Source organism: Amblyomma maculatum, chromosome 11 (genome assembly GCF_055883805.1).
Source record: "Amblyomma maculatum isolate TAMU_Amacu chromosome 11, ASM5588380v1, whole genome shotgun sequence".
NCBI lineage: Eukaryota > Metazoa > Arthropoda > Arachnida > Ixodida > Ixodidae > Amblyomma > Amblyomma maculatum.
Window position 1 is genome coordinate 153,748,782 of NC_139354.1, and position 13,871 is coordinate 153,762,652.

General features: G+C 42.3%; 1 protein-coding gene across 1 annotated transcript in view; it reads right to left on the minus strand.

The window, feature by feature from the left end:
• Positions 1 to 878: 878 nt before the first annotated feature.
• LOC146175205 (cytoglobin-1-like) overlaps positions 879 to 13,871 on the minus strand; it is a 39,745-nt gene continuing 26,752 nt past the window's right edge. Inside the window, exon 2 of the mRNA XM_084583704.1 lies at positions 879 to 2,141. Within this exon, the coding sequence (XP_084439830.1) occupies positions 1,737 to 2,141 (405 nt within the window). The 3' untranslated portion in view covers positions 879 to 1,736. The remainder of the gene's footprint in view (positions 2,142 to 13,871) is intronic.

A 13,871-nucleotide genomic window follows, 5' to 3' on the forward strand; every position in this document is an offset into this window, starting at 1 on the left:
ACGCCCAGCGTTATGATCACCGCCACCGTGTAGCGACTTTCGAGCCGGGACTCAGATTGGAAGTCGTGGACTATCCGAGAAGCTTCTAAAACAGTACTTTGGCCCATGCAAAGTGCTCCTTCAGCTGAATGACGTCTCGTACAAAGTGCTTCCGGATGGCTTTTCTACTACTCGTCGCCAGCAGAAACCCGGACTTGTTCACGTCCTGCGCATGAAGCCGTACTTTTCGTGAGAAAATAAGCGCACAGCTTACCGCATGTTTCTTCCTTTATTTATGTTCCTCTATTTCTTTCGAATTCATCAAGTTGAGGTTTATTTTTTTAGAGGGGTAAAATGGTAGCGTGTACATTAAAAGCCGCTAGGCGACTGCTCATCGCGAGTCTCGTGCGAGGACTTGAAGAAGTGGCCCCGTGCCGTTCGATTAGAAGAGGCTGAAGTTGGCTGCTGTCTCTCGGTGGTCTGGACCTGCTCTCTTGTGCCTGTTAGACCAATCCCCCATTAAAAACCGACCTTTTGGTTACGGGCCTAAACGGCTACGTGACAATATCTTCTTCTTCCTTGTCGTCCGTAACAATATTTAACGCCCTATGAAGAAAGGAAGGAAGGAAAAATGTTTATTTCAAGTATGTGTACATAATTGAGGGGCAAAAAGGGCAGGGCGAAAGGCATGCAAGCCTGACGAGACCCATCCCCCTTGGTGCACCTGGCGCAGCCACACAGCGTAATATGTGCAACAGTAATAGAACATGTGAAATGAACATACACGAATTACAAAGGCAAATTACCATAGGGACATCAAAGATATGTTGACAGAAGTTCAAAAGACACTTTCAACATTTATTAGACACGCTTTTATTAGTATAAGTTTATAAGGGTTCTCCTGAAAGCATGTCTGCTACTTTTTTCCTGCATAAGCGCTCGTTTCTGCATTTATGAATGAGATCTCTTATTTCTTTGCTAGAATTGAGATAAGTTTTTATCTGGTGCAATGTAGCTTGAGAGCCATAATTTGTTCTTATTCTTGGTGGCCTGACAGAATAATTTCCTAGTTCGTAGTTCTGGTGTTCGACAGTGTGCATGATGTGTGCAAGTGTCCCCATGTAAAACAAGTGGTGAGCATGACTGGCCAGCAGCAGTGTGATTAGTTTATAAATATTAATTATCTTTAAGTTACCCCAATGTGGAACTGTGGTCTCTAGATATGGAATATCAGAGATGATTCTAATTGCTCTTTTTTGTAAGAGAGTGATTTCCAATTTGTGTCAGATGTGCTACCCCAAACCAGAAGGCAGTAATGAAGATGAGATTGTACAAGAGCAAAATAAAGTTGTTTCTTTAACCAGATTGGGAGAACAGACCTAAATGTATTGATTATACCAATGGAGCGTGCGACTTTCAACCGCACAGAGTTTACGTGCTAATTCCACAACTTTTCAATAAATACGACTCCGAGGAAACACACAGACTCAGCACGTTGTATGACATTATTTCGGAACATAATACTTTTTTACGTCTGTGACTTTGGTTTTGGTTTTAAAGGTTCCAAACTTTGTTTTGTTTACATTTATTTCTAGTCTATTAACGTTTAACCAAACAGAGAGCTCGTCCAGCCAAAGACTGCATTTGTAAACTATTTTGCTCCAATAATATTTATTGAGCAAAATAATGAGAAACTAAACCAGCTTTGCCTGATCGAGTCCACCGTCTTGTGCAACGTCCTGGTGACGGCCCCTTCATCAATGCTTCTCTTCCTTCGGCAGGGTCTTCTCCTTGGCTGCCTCCTTCTCTCTGGTGCCCTTGTCTCTTGTTGTGCTCTTCTTCTGTGACTTTGTTTCGACATCCTTGGTGGTAACCTCGGATCTCTTACTTCCCGTTGCATTTCCACCACTTTGCTTAGCGATATCGAGGTCTTGTCGCATTCGAGCCGTGTCAGGCGTGGGCGATTTTGGGCTGGGCGCTAGATGCTCACGACCGGCAACGCCTCCTACATTGTTCCGATTGCCCGTGTGCAGTAGTGCCTCGTCCATGGCGCTTGTGATGTGGCTCACATCGGGAGAGCTCACCACCGAGGCCATGGATCCCCTCTCGGCGCGTTCTGCGGCGGCCTTGTCGTACACGTCTTTGATGATCGCCACCATACACTGCAAGTTAGCGGTACGGGGCGAACTGGGTGTCAGTCAACAGCTGTGATTTTAACACTTCAAAATGCATCACGCGGGACAATTGCTATATCGAGCATTTGATATAATACTTAGCTGGCCCGCAATATCATGTGTATAATTTTTGCGTAACATACACACTGTGACAGGTATGCCGATTCACTATTTCTACTGCTCTTTTTGTCCGTTACCGCTGGATAACACTATTGCTGCAAATATAAGGAAGATGTTGCCAATCTGCAAACTCATCTAGTGAATAGTATACTGCCAATATTACTTCATTTCTCAGCAGCGACCGCAAAATCAATGTATGTGGTTAATATTGTCCCGCAAAATCTTTTTTTAACTGAAGACACTAAATCTGCCCGTTACACAACAACTGCCTTTTTGTGAAACGATCTACAACGTCACATAAGTACTGAGGACTAAAACAAAACAATATCCGAAGTCGACTGCAATTCACACGCCCTCTGCCCTCCCTTACCAAATATCAGAGCAGGATTGATGTCAAAATATCCAAGATGAACACATATGAATTATATTTTCATTAACTCTGACAAGGTTACATGAGTAACAAAGGAGAGAGGACGCAATTCAAAAAGCTGCATTGTTGCAGCTTGAGAGCCACCCTGCGCCCTCTACTGGCGTATATAGTCCAGCAGCTGATCACAACAGAAGTGCAAGAGCGCACTCGCACGCACAAAAGAAATACATCCACAGAATATATACACTAAGATTTGCATAAAGTTATGCCTCTATTATCATTCGACATAATTTGACAAACTAAACTACTCAACATTTTTATGTACAAGAAACGCATTTATAATCAACCGAGATACAAATCAAGTAGAATGAAGATATAGAAAGCAGTACATATATGTTTTAATTACGATGTGAAAACTATGCACATTCGAACAAAGGAATAAGTGTTACTAATTAATGCCGTGAAGTCTTTTCAAGTATGATGTTGTTCTTGTGCAGAATGTTGAGGAAATGGGGTCGATTGTATGTCCGTGACTGCTTACCGTATGTAGTGCAGCAGAAAGGTACGGACCATGACATTTTGTTCCGTGTATTGTAAGATGGAATCGAACGAGTCAAGTTGAGACTTGATAGGAAGAACTCATTCTTAGTTGAAACAGTGTTTTTATACATAGAAATTAACTTGAACGGGAATAACTCTGAGATTTTCATGTCAGTGGAAGTGTCTATTTTCATGGAAGTGTCTATTTATGCTTGTTGACTGTTGATCCGTTCTACTAATTCTCAAGTGCAGGGACGTTGAGGCCGACCCCGGTCCGTCGCAAAAGGAGCAACTGGAGACTATTCTGGCTGAGCTCAAAGAGATGAAAGAAACTAATAAGTCTCGTGATTCAACACTCTCCGCGATAAACTCAAAACTATCAAAACTGGACGAGGTTCTGTAATTGTGCAAAGTTAACGAAGAAAGCATAAGGCAACTTGAAGAATCTGTGAAATGTTTGGAAAAGGCCCTGGCTGCGCAAGAGAAAAAAAAAATGACAGAGTACGAGGATCGCGCACGCCGGAACAACGTCATAGTGTTCGGTGTAAAAGAAAGTCCAAACGAATCAAGAGCTGATTTAGAAGAAAAGATAATCCAGGAAATATGCCATGAAAAACTCGGCGTGTCAGTTAGCTCGGTCGAACGTATACATCGAATTGGCAAGCCTCGCAAGAATCGACCTCGGCCAGTCATTATTCGCTTGTTTAATTACAACGAAAAACTTGCAATTTTCCAAAACTGTTCCAAACTGAAGGATTCTGGGGTGTCCGTGTCTCATGATTACTCATACGCCACACTGCAAAAAAGAAAAAAGCTATGGCAATCCGTTGAAGCCGATGGCCAACCTGGCGATAAAGGAAAGTTAGTCCATGACAAACTACTGATAAGCGACGAACTGTATGCCTGAGACGATGCTAAGAACTGCAGAGTGCTGTTGCGCAGGACGAAACAGCAGAAGGAACCATGACGCCGTTACGCAGAAGGGGCCGTCGGCGAAAAAGTTTTTGGATTAATTTGTTTAAATGCGCGAAGTGTGTGCAATAAACAGGAACAGAATGAGCATGTTTTACTTTCCAACCATCTTCACGTGGTGGTACTCTCTGAAACATGGCTACAGCCTGATATACCTGACTTTTGTATCTTTCCCACCTTAATACACTTGCTACCGCAAGGACCGCTTGTCGAAGGGAGGCGGTGTTGCGATTTTAGTTAAAAGCGGATTGTCATCTCACATACTCCCATCAATCGACAGTGATCATGAAAGCGTGTTGTGCCGAATCGACTTTTATGGTAACACTATCGTTATAGTTGGTGTCTGCAGGCCTCCTGGAGTTCCCCATGGCTTTATGTTAAAGCAGTACGATGAGCTAGAAAGATACAGAAGGCATAAAATGATAATAGCTGGCGATTTTAATCTACCAGATATCAATTGGAAATCGCTGACTTCAGGCGGACGTGAAGTACAGAGTGCAGAAACCCTGCTCGACATCTTACAAGCGTATAATCTAAAACAGGTCGTTTTACTCCCCACTCGTGTAACCGAATCAACGGCGTCAGTGTTAGACTTAATCCTTTGTTCAAGTGGCATAACACATTATGCCACTGAAGTTCATCATGGAATATCTGACCATAAACTAGTAGTTTTCAGTTTTTCCCTCCCGCGCAGCGCTGAGAAGATTGCTTCCAAGTTTGTAACAGTAAAAAATTTTGCCTTAGCGGATCATCCAAGTATTGTTTCCTATTTAGGATACTCGCTACAGCCATTTGGCATCAGGGATGTTAACACATTTTGGGCAAAGATTAAGCCTCTATGCCAATGTTGCCTTCACAGCTTCGTTCCAGACAAGAAAAAGAGGGTAGACAGAATGAACCCGTGTATAACAAGAGAAATAATCCACATCAAACGTAAACTTAAACGTTGCAGAAAAAAAATGCAGCCCACCACTTCCACCATTAGCAGCCTAAAAGCTACACCTTCAGCAAAAATACGTGCATCTAGAGAGCGCTACTTTAACCAGACACCCATTTTGTTACCGAACATCCCAGTAAATTTTGGCAGTTTCTCTCGAACAAAGCAGATCGAAAATTTGACAAAATAGTAGTAAACGACACCCCTGTTACAGACAAAAAGCTGATCACAGATGCTTTCAATACGTATTTCCAAAGTGTCTTTACTAAACCTAATGAGGCGTTCGACCACCGATCCCCCACTGACTCTCACACGGCTATAACTATTAGCAGGGAAGGAATCCTAGAACTGCTATTGCGCTTAGACCCGAAGAAATCAGCCGGTCCCGGTAACATTCCCACTGCTTTTCTCAAAACTTACGCTCAAATAATAGCGCAGTTATAATATTTAACAAGTCTTTTGAATCTGGTATTGTGCCAGATGAATGGAAAATATCCCGTGTGGTTCCGATTCTTAAAAGTGGTAGTCGAATGCAAGTCAGTAATTACCACCCAATTCCATTAATTTTTTCTTGCTGCAAATTTCTCGAACACGTACTTACGACCTACCTGAACAATTTCTTAGAGCAATCAGGGATTCTAACTAATGCTCAACATGGCTTCCGACGAGGATTTTTGCCTACAACCCAACTTGTGGTCACTGTAGATGAACTTGCTAAAGTACTTGATAGTGAGGGTCAGGTGGACATGATTTTTTTAGACTATTCGAAGGTTTTCGATAGAGTTCCCCATAATAAGCTGATAACTAAAATGAAAACAATAGGCGTCCCGCCCCAAATATTTAACTGGATTACATCATACTTAGCAAACCGGAAGCAATTTGTTGACATCAATGGGGCCAATTCTCGCTTCTTAGAGGTCTACTCAGGTGTGCGTCAGGGATCGGTCTTGGGCCCAGTACTGTTCAATATTTATATAAATAATCTCGTTAAAGCTCTAGCACCGTCTGTGCGTGTTAAGTTGTTTGCTGATGACTGTATTTTCTTTAAGTCAATCAAAACAGTTGATGATCAGTTCGTTTTGAACTCTAACCTACAGCTGTTAGCAAGAATAGTGCGACAAATGGGAAATGGTTATCAACTTCCATAAAACTGTTGCTATCAATGTGAGTAAAAAAATTAACCAATTAAAGTTTGAATACTATATCAATAATAATGCAATCAAAGAGGTAAATGAGTATAAGTATCTAGGTGTCAAAATATCCTCCTGCATGAAATGGGCAAATAACTTAGACAATATATGTTATTCCGCCCGTAGGAAGCTTTGTTTTCTCAAGTCTCGTATGGCCAGCTGTACTAGTGCACTGAGGTTGAAAGCATACAAATTTATAGTAAGGCCAAGCCTCGAATATGCTTGCATCGCATGGGACCCCTATACAACAGACGACGTCCCAAAACTCGAAAAAATATGCCTTGCGGCTCGCTTTATCTTCAATCGGTATAGGCGCCTCGACTCTCCGTCCGCTATGTTGCAGCTTGCACAATTGGAACTACTGGTAGATAGAAGAAAGAAAGCCCGTCTCAGATTCTTGCAGTCACTATATTTCTCTCGACTAGGTATCCGACCCGAAAACTATATCGCCAAAGATTCCACCCAACCCTCACGCCATAAGCACAGCTTCTGTCTAGCTTCCATTTTTTGCGTGCACCGACACATATACATACTCTTTTTTCCACGAACAGTGTTTGAATGGAATGCTCTACACCCAAGTTCTGAATTCTTTCACCCTCTTTGATTGATGTACTGTAGCTGTTTGGTGCAGTGCATTTTGTTATTTTGTCTCATTGCATCATGTACTTGCTATGTTATTCAAAAATAATGCATAGATTGTATAACTGCTTTCTCTTGCTAGCCTTTTTGCGCTTTCTGATGTCTGAAATACTGTCACTTATGTACCCTCCCTCTCCTGCTTGGACATGCGACATGTCTGCAGTATTTCATAGATAAATAAAATTAATACATAAAATATTGAACCTTGCAAAGTAGGAACCCGTATGAGTACGCCACGGCACGTTAGCTATACATCTAATTGCTCGTGTTTGCGCCGTTAGAATTGTCGTTTGGTTTTGCTTGGTGGTTGTCCCCCAGACCACGAGACAATAAATTATATGTGGAAATATAATTGCATTGTAAAGTAATATTTTCACTCTAGGCGGAAGTATGTGCCTCAGGCGGCATAGGATGCCATTAATTCTGTTCATTTTAGCGCAGATATTCTCAGTATATTTATCCCAATTAATTCCGTTCAAACACCACCAAGACATTTTACATCTGGCACGACCTCAATTTTTTTGTTTGCTAACCAAAATACAAAATTTGCACCTGCCATTTTGTTCTTGGATCGACGTATTAGTGCTTTGGTCTTCGTGATGTTTACCCTTAGGTAGTTCGTAAAGGATCATTGACGCAGGAATTCTAAAAACTGATTACCGTGTTCTAGTAGGTCTGTTTCGGTGTTACCTGAGGAAAGCACTGCAAGGTGGTCTGCATACGCTATTATGTTTACTGGAAGGGGAGCAGAAAATATATCAATAATGTAAATATTAAATAATAGGGGGCCCAGAATGCTGCCTTGTGGTACACCAGAGAGGATAGCTTGCGGGGTTGATATAGTGTGATTAAGGGAGACCATTTGTTTACGATATTTTAGGTATGATTCAATTAAAGATAAGCTGTTACCTCTAATTCCATAGTTATTGAGTTTATGTACTATTAAATCATTATTAAGCAGGTCAAATGCCTTTGAAAATTAAACATATATTCCTAGTACAAGGAGTTTTTTCTCAAACGCATTTATTATTATTTCTTTTTGCTTAATTAGTGCCATTTCTGTGGATCTTTGTTTTCTGCAACCAAACTCACTATCTGACAGAACTGAATGTTTCTCTAGAAAATTATTGATTTTCACATAAATAATATTTTCGAGACCTTTGGATAATATCGGAAGAATGAAAATAGGCCCGCAGTTAGCCATATCTGAGGTAGCACCACCTTTGTGAATGACAGCCACTTTTGCTACCTGCATTCCTTTTGGAAACACGCCAGATTCAATAGATAGATTATAAATATGCATTAGTATTGGAGCTAGTATGTCTACAAACTTGAAGGGATTGACCTGAAAGCCATCTTTATCTTCGGCTCTCCTGTTTCTTAGATTTCTAAACACTGTCACAATTTCACCTTCATCAGTGGGATACATGATCAGGGATTCCGGAAGGCATGGTGTATTATACACGTAACCCACAGGTGTGTCAGTAGGACAGCATAATGTTTTGTTTATGTTCACAAAGTAATTATTAAATTCATTACACAGTTCCTCCCCACTTATTGGTATACCATCTTTCATTATTGACGTAATAGTAGTTTTTGAGGTGCGATTTAGTAATTTGTTTAATTGGTCCCAGTAGTTGTGAACACTTCTATTGGACCCCTCTGAAAACGCATTACTAAAATAGCTTAGCTTAGCAGTTCGCAATTCTCTATTCAGTTGGTTTCGGTATTTCTTATATTTCTCAAGCTTGCAAGGCTCCCGTGATTTCATGAATTACGCAAACATATGACCTTCAATACCTCAAAAATAATCTGTAGCTACGGCATATTTGTGCGCATGTTGGTGGATCTAGAGTCGCTTTCTATGTAAATTTTTCTACACATACACAGCCAGGGTACTTAATGGTGAATGTTTTTCTGCTAAAGCATATAGTTGGGCTATTTCTGCAGGTTTTTGTCATTTCAAATGCTTGGTATCTACGGTAGAGCGGCGCCTCGAGCAGACGCAGTGTCTTTTTTTCTTCATCCTGTATGGCAAGTTATGCATCTGGCGTGATTTTCTAAACGTATAAATACAAGGGCGTACATTTTAAAATAAGTGCACTAGCGGTAGGCAGTTCCTTTCTTCTGCGCAGCGTCCGGCAGGACCATGCATTGAACCGAGTGGCCGGCCATGTCATGCACGATGGTCCCTCTCGGCGTGTGCCACGTTGGCTCGATGTGCGACCGGACGCGTCGACACTTGCTCGAGAGTGGCTTTCAGCCCGCGTGTTTGCCCAAGGGTGAGCGATTGTTTTTAATGCCGTCTGACTGACTCTAGCGTCAGCCCTGTTCATATGCGTTCATTCTTCTTGTGTGTTAAAGAAGCGCTAGCAAATATGATTTCAGATGCTTTCCAACAGGCCCAAGTTTAAACCCTATATGTGACGAGAGCCCGACACCAGTCATCATATTTATTCATATTATTTATTTATTAATAATATTTTTATATTATTATTATTATTATTGTTTATTAGTCATCATCATTTCACTCAGACCTCGTAAATGGCACTGCGTCACAGCCGAGACCACTGAGTAGAGCATTCTTAGGATTTTCAGATATTTCAGTCAGTGAGATTATCTACAGATATTTGCAGAGAGGAAGATAGGCTCAGAATAAGCAGGTTCCAAAAGTTTCCTCTACTATTGAAAGAACATGATCTGAAATCTGTAGGAGATTTCGAAACGTTGTACAAAACGAGATTCACGCTAAATGAAACACATGCATCGGCAATAGTTGCTAACTTGTGCTCGAATAGTGGTAATAACTGGAGGTGCCTGCAGCGACGCGTACGACCTAGAGTGGGCAATGAATGAAGCTTAAATTTGCGCACCTTTATAAGGTATGCACTCCCATTTCGGAAGCGGCCGAAGAATGGGAAAAGATTTACTAAAGATGCATGGGGAACAGGCAATTCTGGCGCTGACGCTGCGACAAAAACGTGAACTCGGAATGTTTACGTATTCATCATTGTCATTATCAAACTGACCTGACCCACACTCTGCGACAAAAAAAGACTCTGGTTTCGCTGATGTAACCCAACCGTATGCCAGCTATAGCGATGTTATGCACGCAGACGGCCTCCTCATTTTCAGCCGCCTCCCGTTTCACATGCCTCCTCTTGAGTTAGTCGTTTGCCCTGCATCGCCGACACATATGTTGCCTGCCCTAAACCATTTAACATAACTAAACAGGTCATACAGATAGGCCATATAGAAAATTGCGGGCGACATCGGCGAGCGTGGCGTGGAACGTCTGAGAATTCGCAATGCTTTCGTAGTTCTGCAAGTAAAAAGCAAATGAACCGCGTATTTTAAAAATATTAGATCTTATGATAACTTTGGTAGGACGTTGTGGTGAAATGTTTAGTATTTCGGTTTTAATAATAGAGACAATACACCTATCAACAAAGCTCTATCGTTCTGAGTCATGTCAACCACGATGCGGCATGGGCACAGTTGTGCGCAGCGTTGCATATACGGACGCCTGTATAACACTCGCAAAAAACTTGCAGCGGTTTTTGAGCTCTTGCAGCGTCGGCCCCTGTCTGGTTCCATTATCAAAAAAGGCAAGCTGATCCATGGAGTGAAGAGCTGTGCACACGGCGAAATCACGTACGAGACTTCCCTAGTACTGGCGATTAAGAAACCGCTAAACTTCGCATCACCTTCAGCTAACACAAAGAAAAAAAAAAACAAACTAAAACGTATGCTTAAAATCCGAGCACTACGAAATTTCACAGGGCAGAGCTGTTGAGGCTGAACTGTACGGTGTGAAATTCTATAGTCGCCTAGATGCCAATGCACGATTTCACCTAAATCCGCAAGGTGACGCCACTTCAAAGATATTATTTATTGCGCGTGGCTACCGGAAATGGACGGAATGGCGAGAGCGGGGACTTCCGAAAGCGTGAAATAGATTAGTTCTTTCATTTATTAACTTTATTTCGTTTTCAGCTAGTTAGGTTAAGTGCAGCCTAAAGAATAGATTTTAGCTCTTTGTCCTAGCTACCTCATTTTTTGTGCGGGCAGCTAGGTTTTCTCGGCGTTCATTCTGTAACTATTTTGTTTAGATAAATATTCTTTTTTCTAGGCTATTGGCAGTCGCAGAATTTATTTTAAAGCGTGTTTGCTACTCGTTTTTGTGTCTGCCTTTTGCTGTTTGTATACTCTGAGAATTCGTAGTAGAAATAGTTCAGTTAATACGTGCTTAAGATGTGCAATCAAAAGAAGGTAAAGTGTACTCAGTGTGAGGCGCAGGTGAATCTCAAGGAAACGCGTTTTGACTATGTAGAGGAAGCGGAAGGCAATGACTTTTTGTGTCGGTGTTGCGTGATGAGTGCACGCCTAGATAGATCTGAACGAGAAAAGCGCAGTTTAGTGTCTCGTGTGGATAATTTAGAAAATCAAGTAGGTTTGTTAAGGGCAGAAAATCACAAACTGCTAGGAAAGCTTACTTAAACGGAAAAAAATGGCTGACTTCGTTTTTGGAATCAACGAGGATGGACATTCCGGTGCAGGCCACATGGCTGAGACCAGCACTGGCAGGGAAGGCATCAGCAAAGTAGGCCAGGAGGATCCGAACCAACATAGCTATTTAGAAGCAGCTACTAAGAAGTCGGAAAAAAAAAGAAAAATGAAAAATGAAAATCCCAGAGAGAAGGACACAGATAACCGAAACCAGGAGCCAACAGTTGGGAGAGGGAGTGAGAATGCACAGGTGCTTATCTCCGGATAACATGAGCAGGTGCAAGCGAGTTACCTTGGAATGTGTAAAGGGTGATAAGCGAGTGTCAGTTGGAACCTTCCCAGGAATTACAATGAGGGCAGTGCTGACAGAGAGTAAAACTAGGCTGTTGAAAAATTCCGCAGAGCGCAATATGGTGATAGAAGCCGGGCCGCGGGGCAAACCATGTCCTAAATGGTGACGATGCAGGAGTGGGGGAACGTTGTGCTAAGGGAGTTGACGATATAGTTGTATGCACTGTACCGGAGGCGCTAGGATCAAACGGAAAGCTGGAAAAGGACGTGGTGACAGTTAACCAGGACATAAAAAAGTTAAGCCTGGAGAAGCGTTTCGAAGTGGTTGAGGCAAACAGGGAGGTGGATAAAGCAGGTTTTGGTAGGGCTTTTCAGCGAGATGGCATTCATTTTAACAGAAGGGTGGGAGCAGAGATCGGCTGGCGCCTGGCAGGTAGGGCTGTAGCTCTTTTAGGGGGTCCTCGAGGACTCCGTGCTCAGAGAAGTGAAGCAGAAGAAAGTGTAATAACGGAGGCTGAGCCCCAAAAAATGGCAAGGAGGAGGTCGAGGAAGAGCAAAATGGTTAGAGATAGAACAGCAGTTGAAGGATGACAGAATAGGTGTGTACGCTCTATGCGAGACTCATCTCAGGGATCTAGAAGATCCGCCGTTTATAGAAGGCTACGTCTAGGAAGGCTACAACGGAACGAGAACGGAAAAAAAAGGGTTGATGGGTAGTTATGTTGATACAGTTCAGTTCAGTTCAGTCGTGTCCGACTCTTCGTGACCCTATGGACCATGTCACGCCACGCTTTCCGGTCTCTCACTATCTTCCTAACATCATATAACTTCATCTGCAGTGCCTCGAGGATGCCATCTAATCAACGCGTTCGCTGCCTACCCCTTCTCCGGCGACCCTCAACCTTTCCCAACATCAAATCTTTCTCCAGCGACTCCTCTCTTCTCATCAGATGACCAAAGTATCTGAGCTTTAACTTTAGCTTTAACTTTAGAATTTGACCCTCCAATGAGCAGTCAGGGTTTATGGTCGACAATATCGACTGATTTGATCTTCTGGCAGTCCAAGGAACTCTTAAGATATGTTGATACACCAGGGAACAAATTGACAAAAAATAGAATTATCTTGTAAAGAACATATATGAGTATCAGGAACAATTTCCGGCATAAGGACATGGCTAGGGGTAGTTAGAAACAGGCCACCAATGCAGGCAAGACAACAAGGATCTTGTTGCATGTCTCAGTGACGATATAAGCCAGTATGGAGACGGGGCCGATATTATTCTACTGGGGGACATGAACGGCCACATCGACGATCTGGATTGATACACGGATTGTAACGGGAAGCTAATGCTAGATTTCTGTTAGCGACACGACCTAGTTCTAGTAAATAGAGAAACAAAATGCGAAGGACAAATCACGTGGGAATTCCGCAACAGCCAGACGAACATTGACTACTGTCTAATGTAGCAGGGACTTTATAGCAAGGTCACAAAAATGTAAATAGACGAAGAATAGAATTGTAGTCTGGGAAGTGATCATAAACGTATTAGTCTGCAGATGGGGCCCTTGATGAAAAGAGAACTGGAACTTAGACAAAACGTAAACGCAAAATTAAACGACGATCAAATAGCACAGATAGCAGCAGAAATAGAGGAAGCAATAGAGAAAAGCGCCATGGAAGGCTGGCATTATGAAAAGGTAGACCTACTCATAAGGAGGAAATTGCAGGACGTTAATGTAGCAAACCGCTGGAATGGAAATAGGAAGCCACGGAGCTCGTGGAATAAGGACATCAGAAAAGCAGTTGAAAAACGACGGGCTGCTTCAAGGGTACACCGAGAGGTGAAGAAAGCACAAGTATCTCCGGAGGAAATCGACCAAAGATAGAAATCATATTGACAAACGAAACTTGATGTACAGGCCTTCGTCCTAAACAAAATAAAGCAGTCCACCGATCTATGGGTGGCAGACATACACGATGCCACTAGAGGCGGAGCACGAAAATTCTGGAACCATATAAGCTGGCTACGTAAAAAGAATGAAAGCAAGCAGGACCGGATTCAAGATAACGAGAGAAATTGTTTAGAGGGAGACAACGCAGTGAACTACATTACATCAATTATAGACTAGTCATTTATGAGCGACGATAG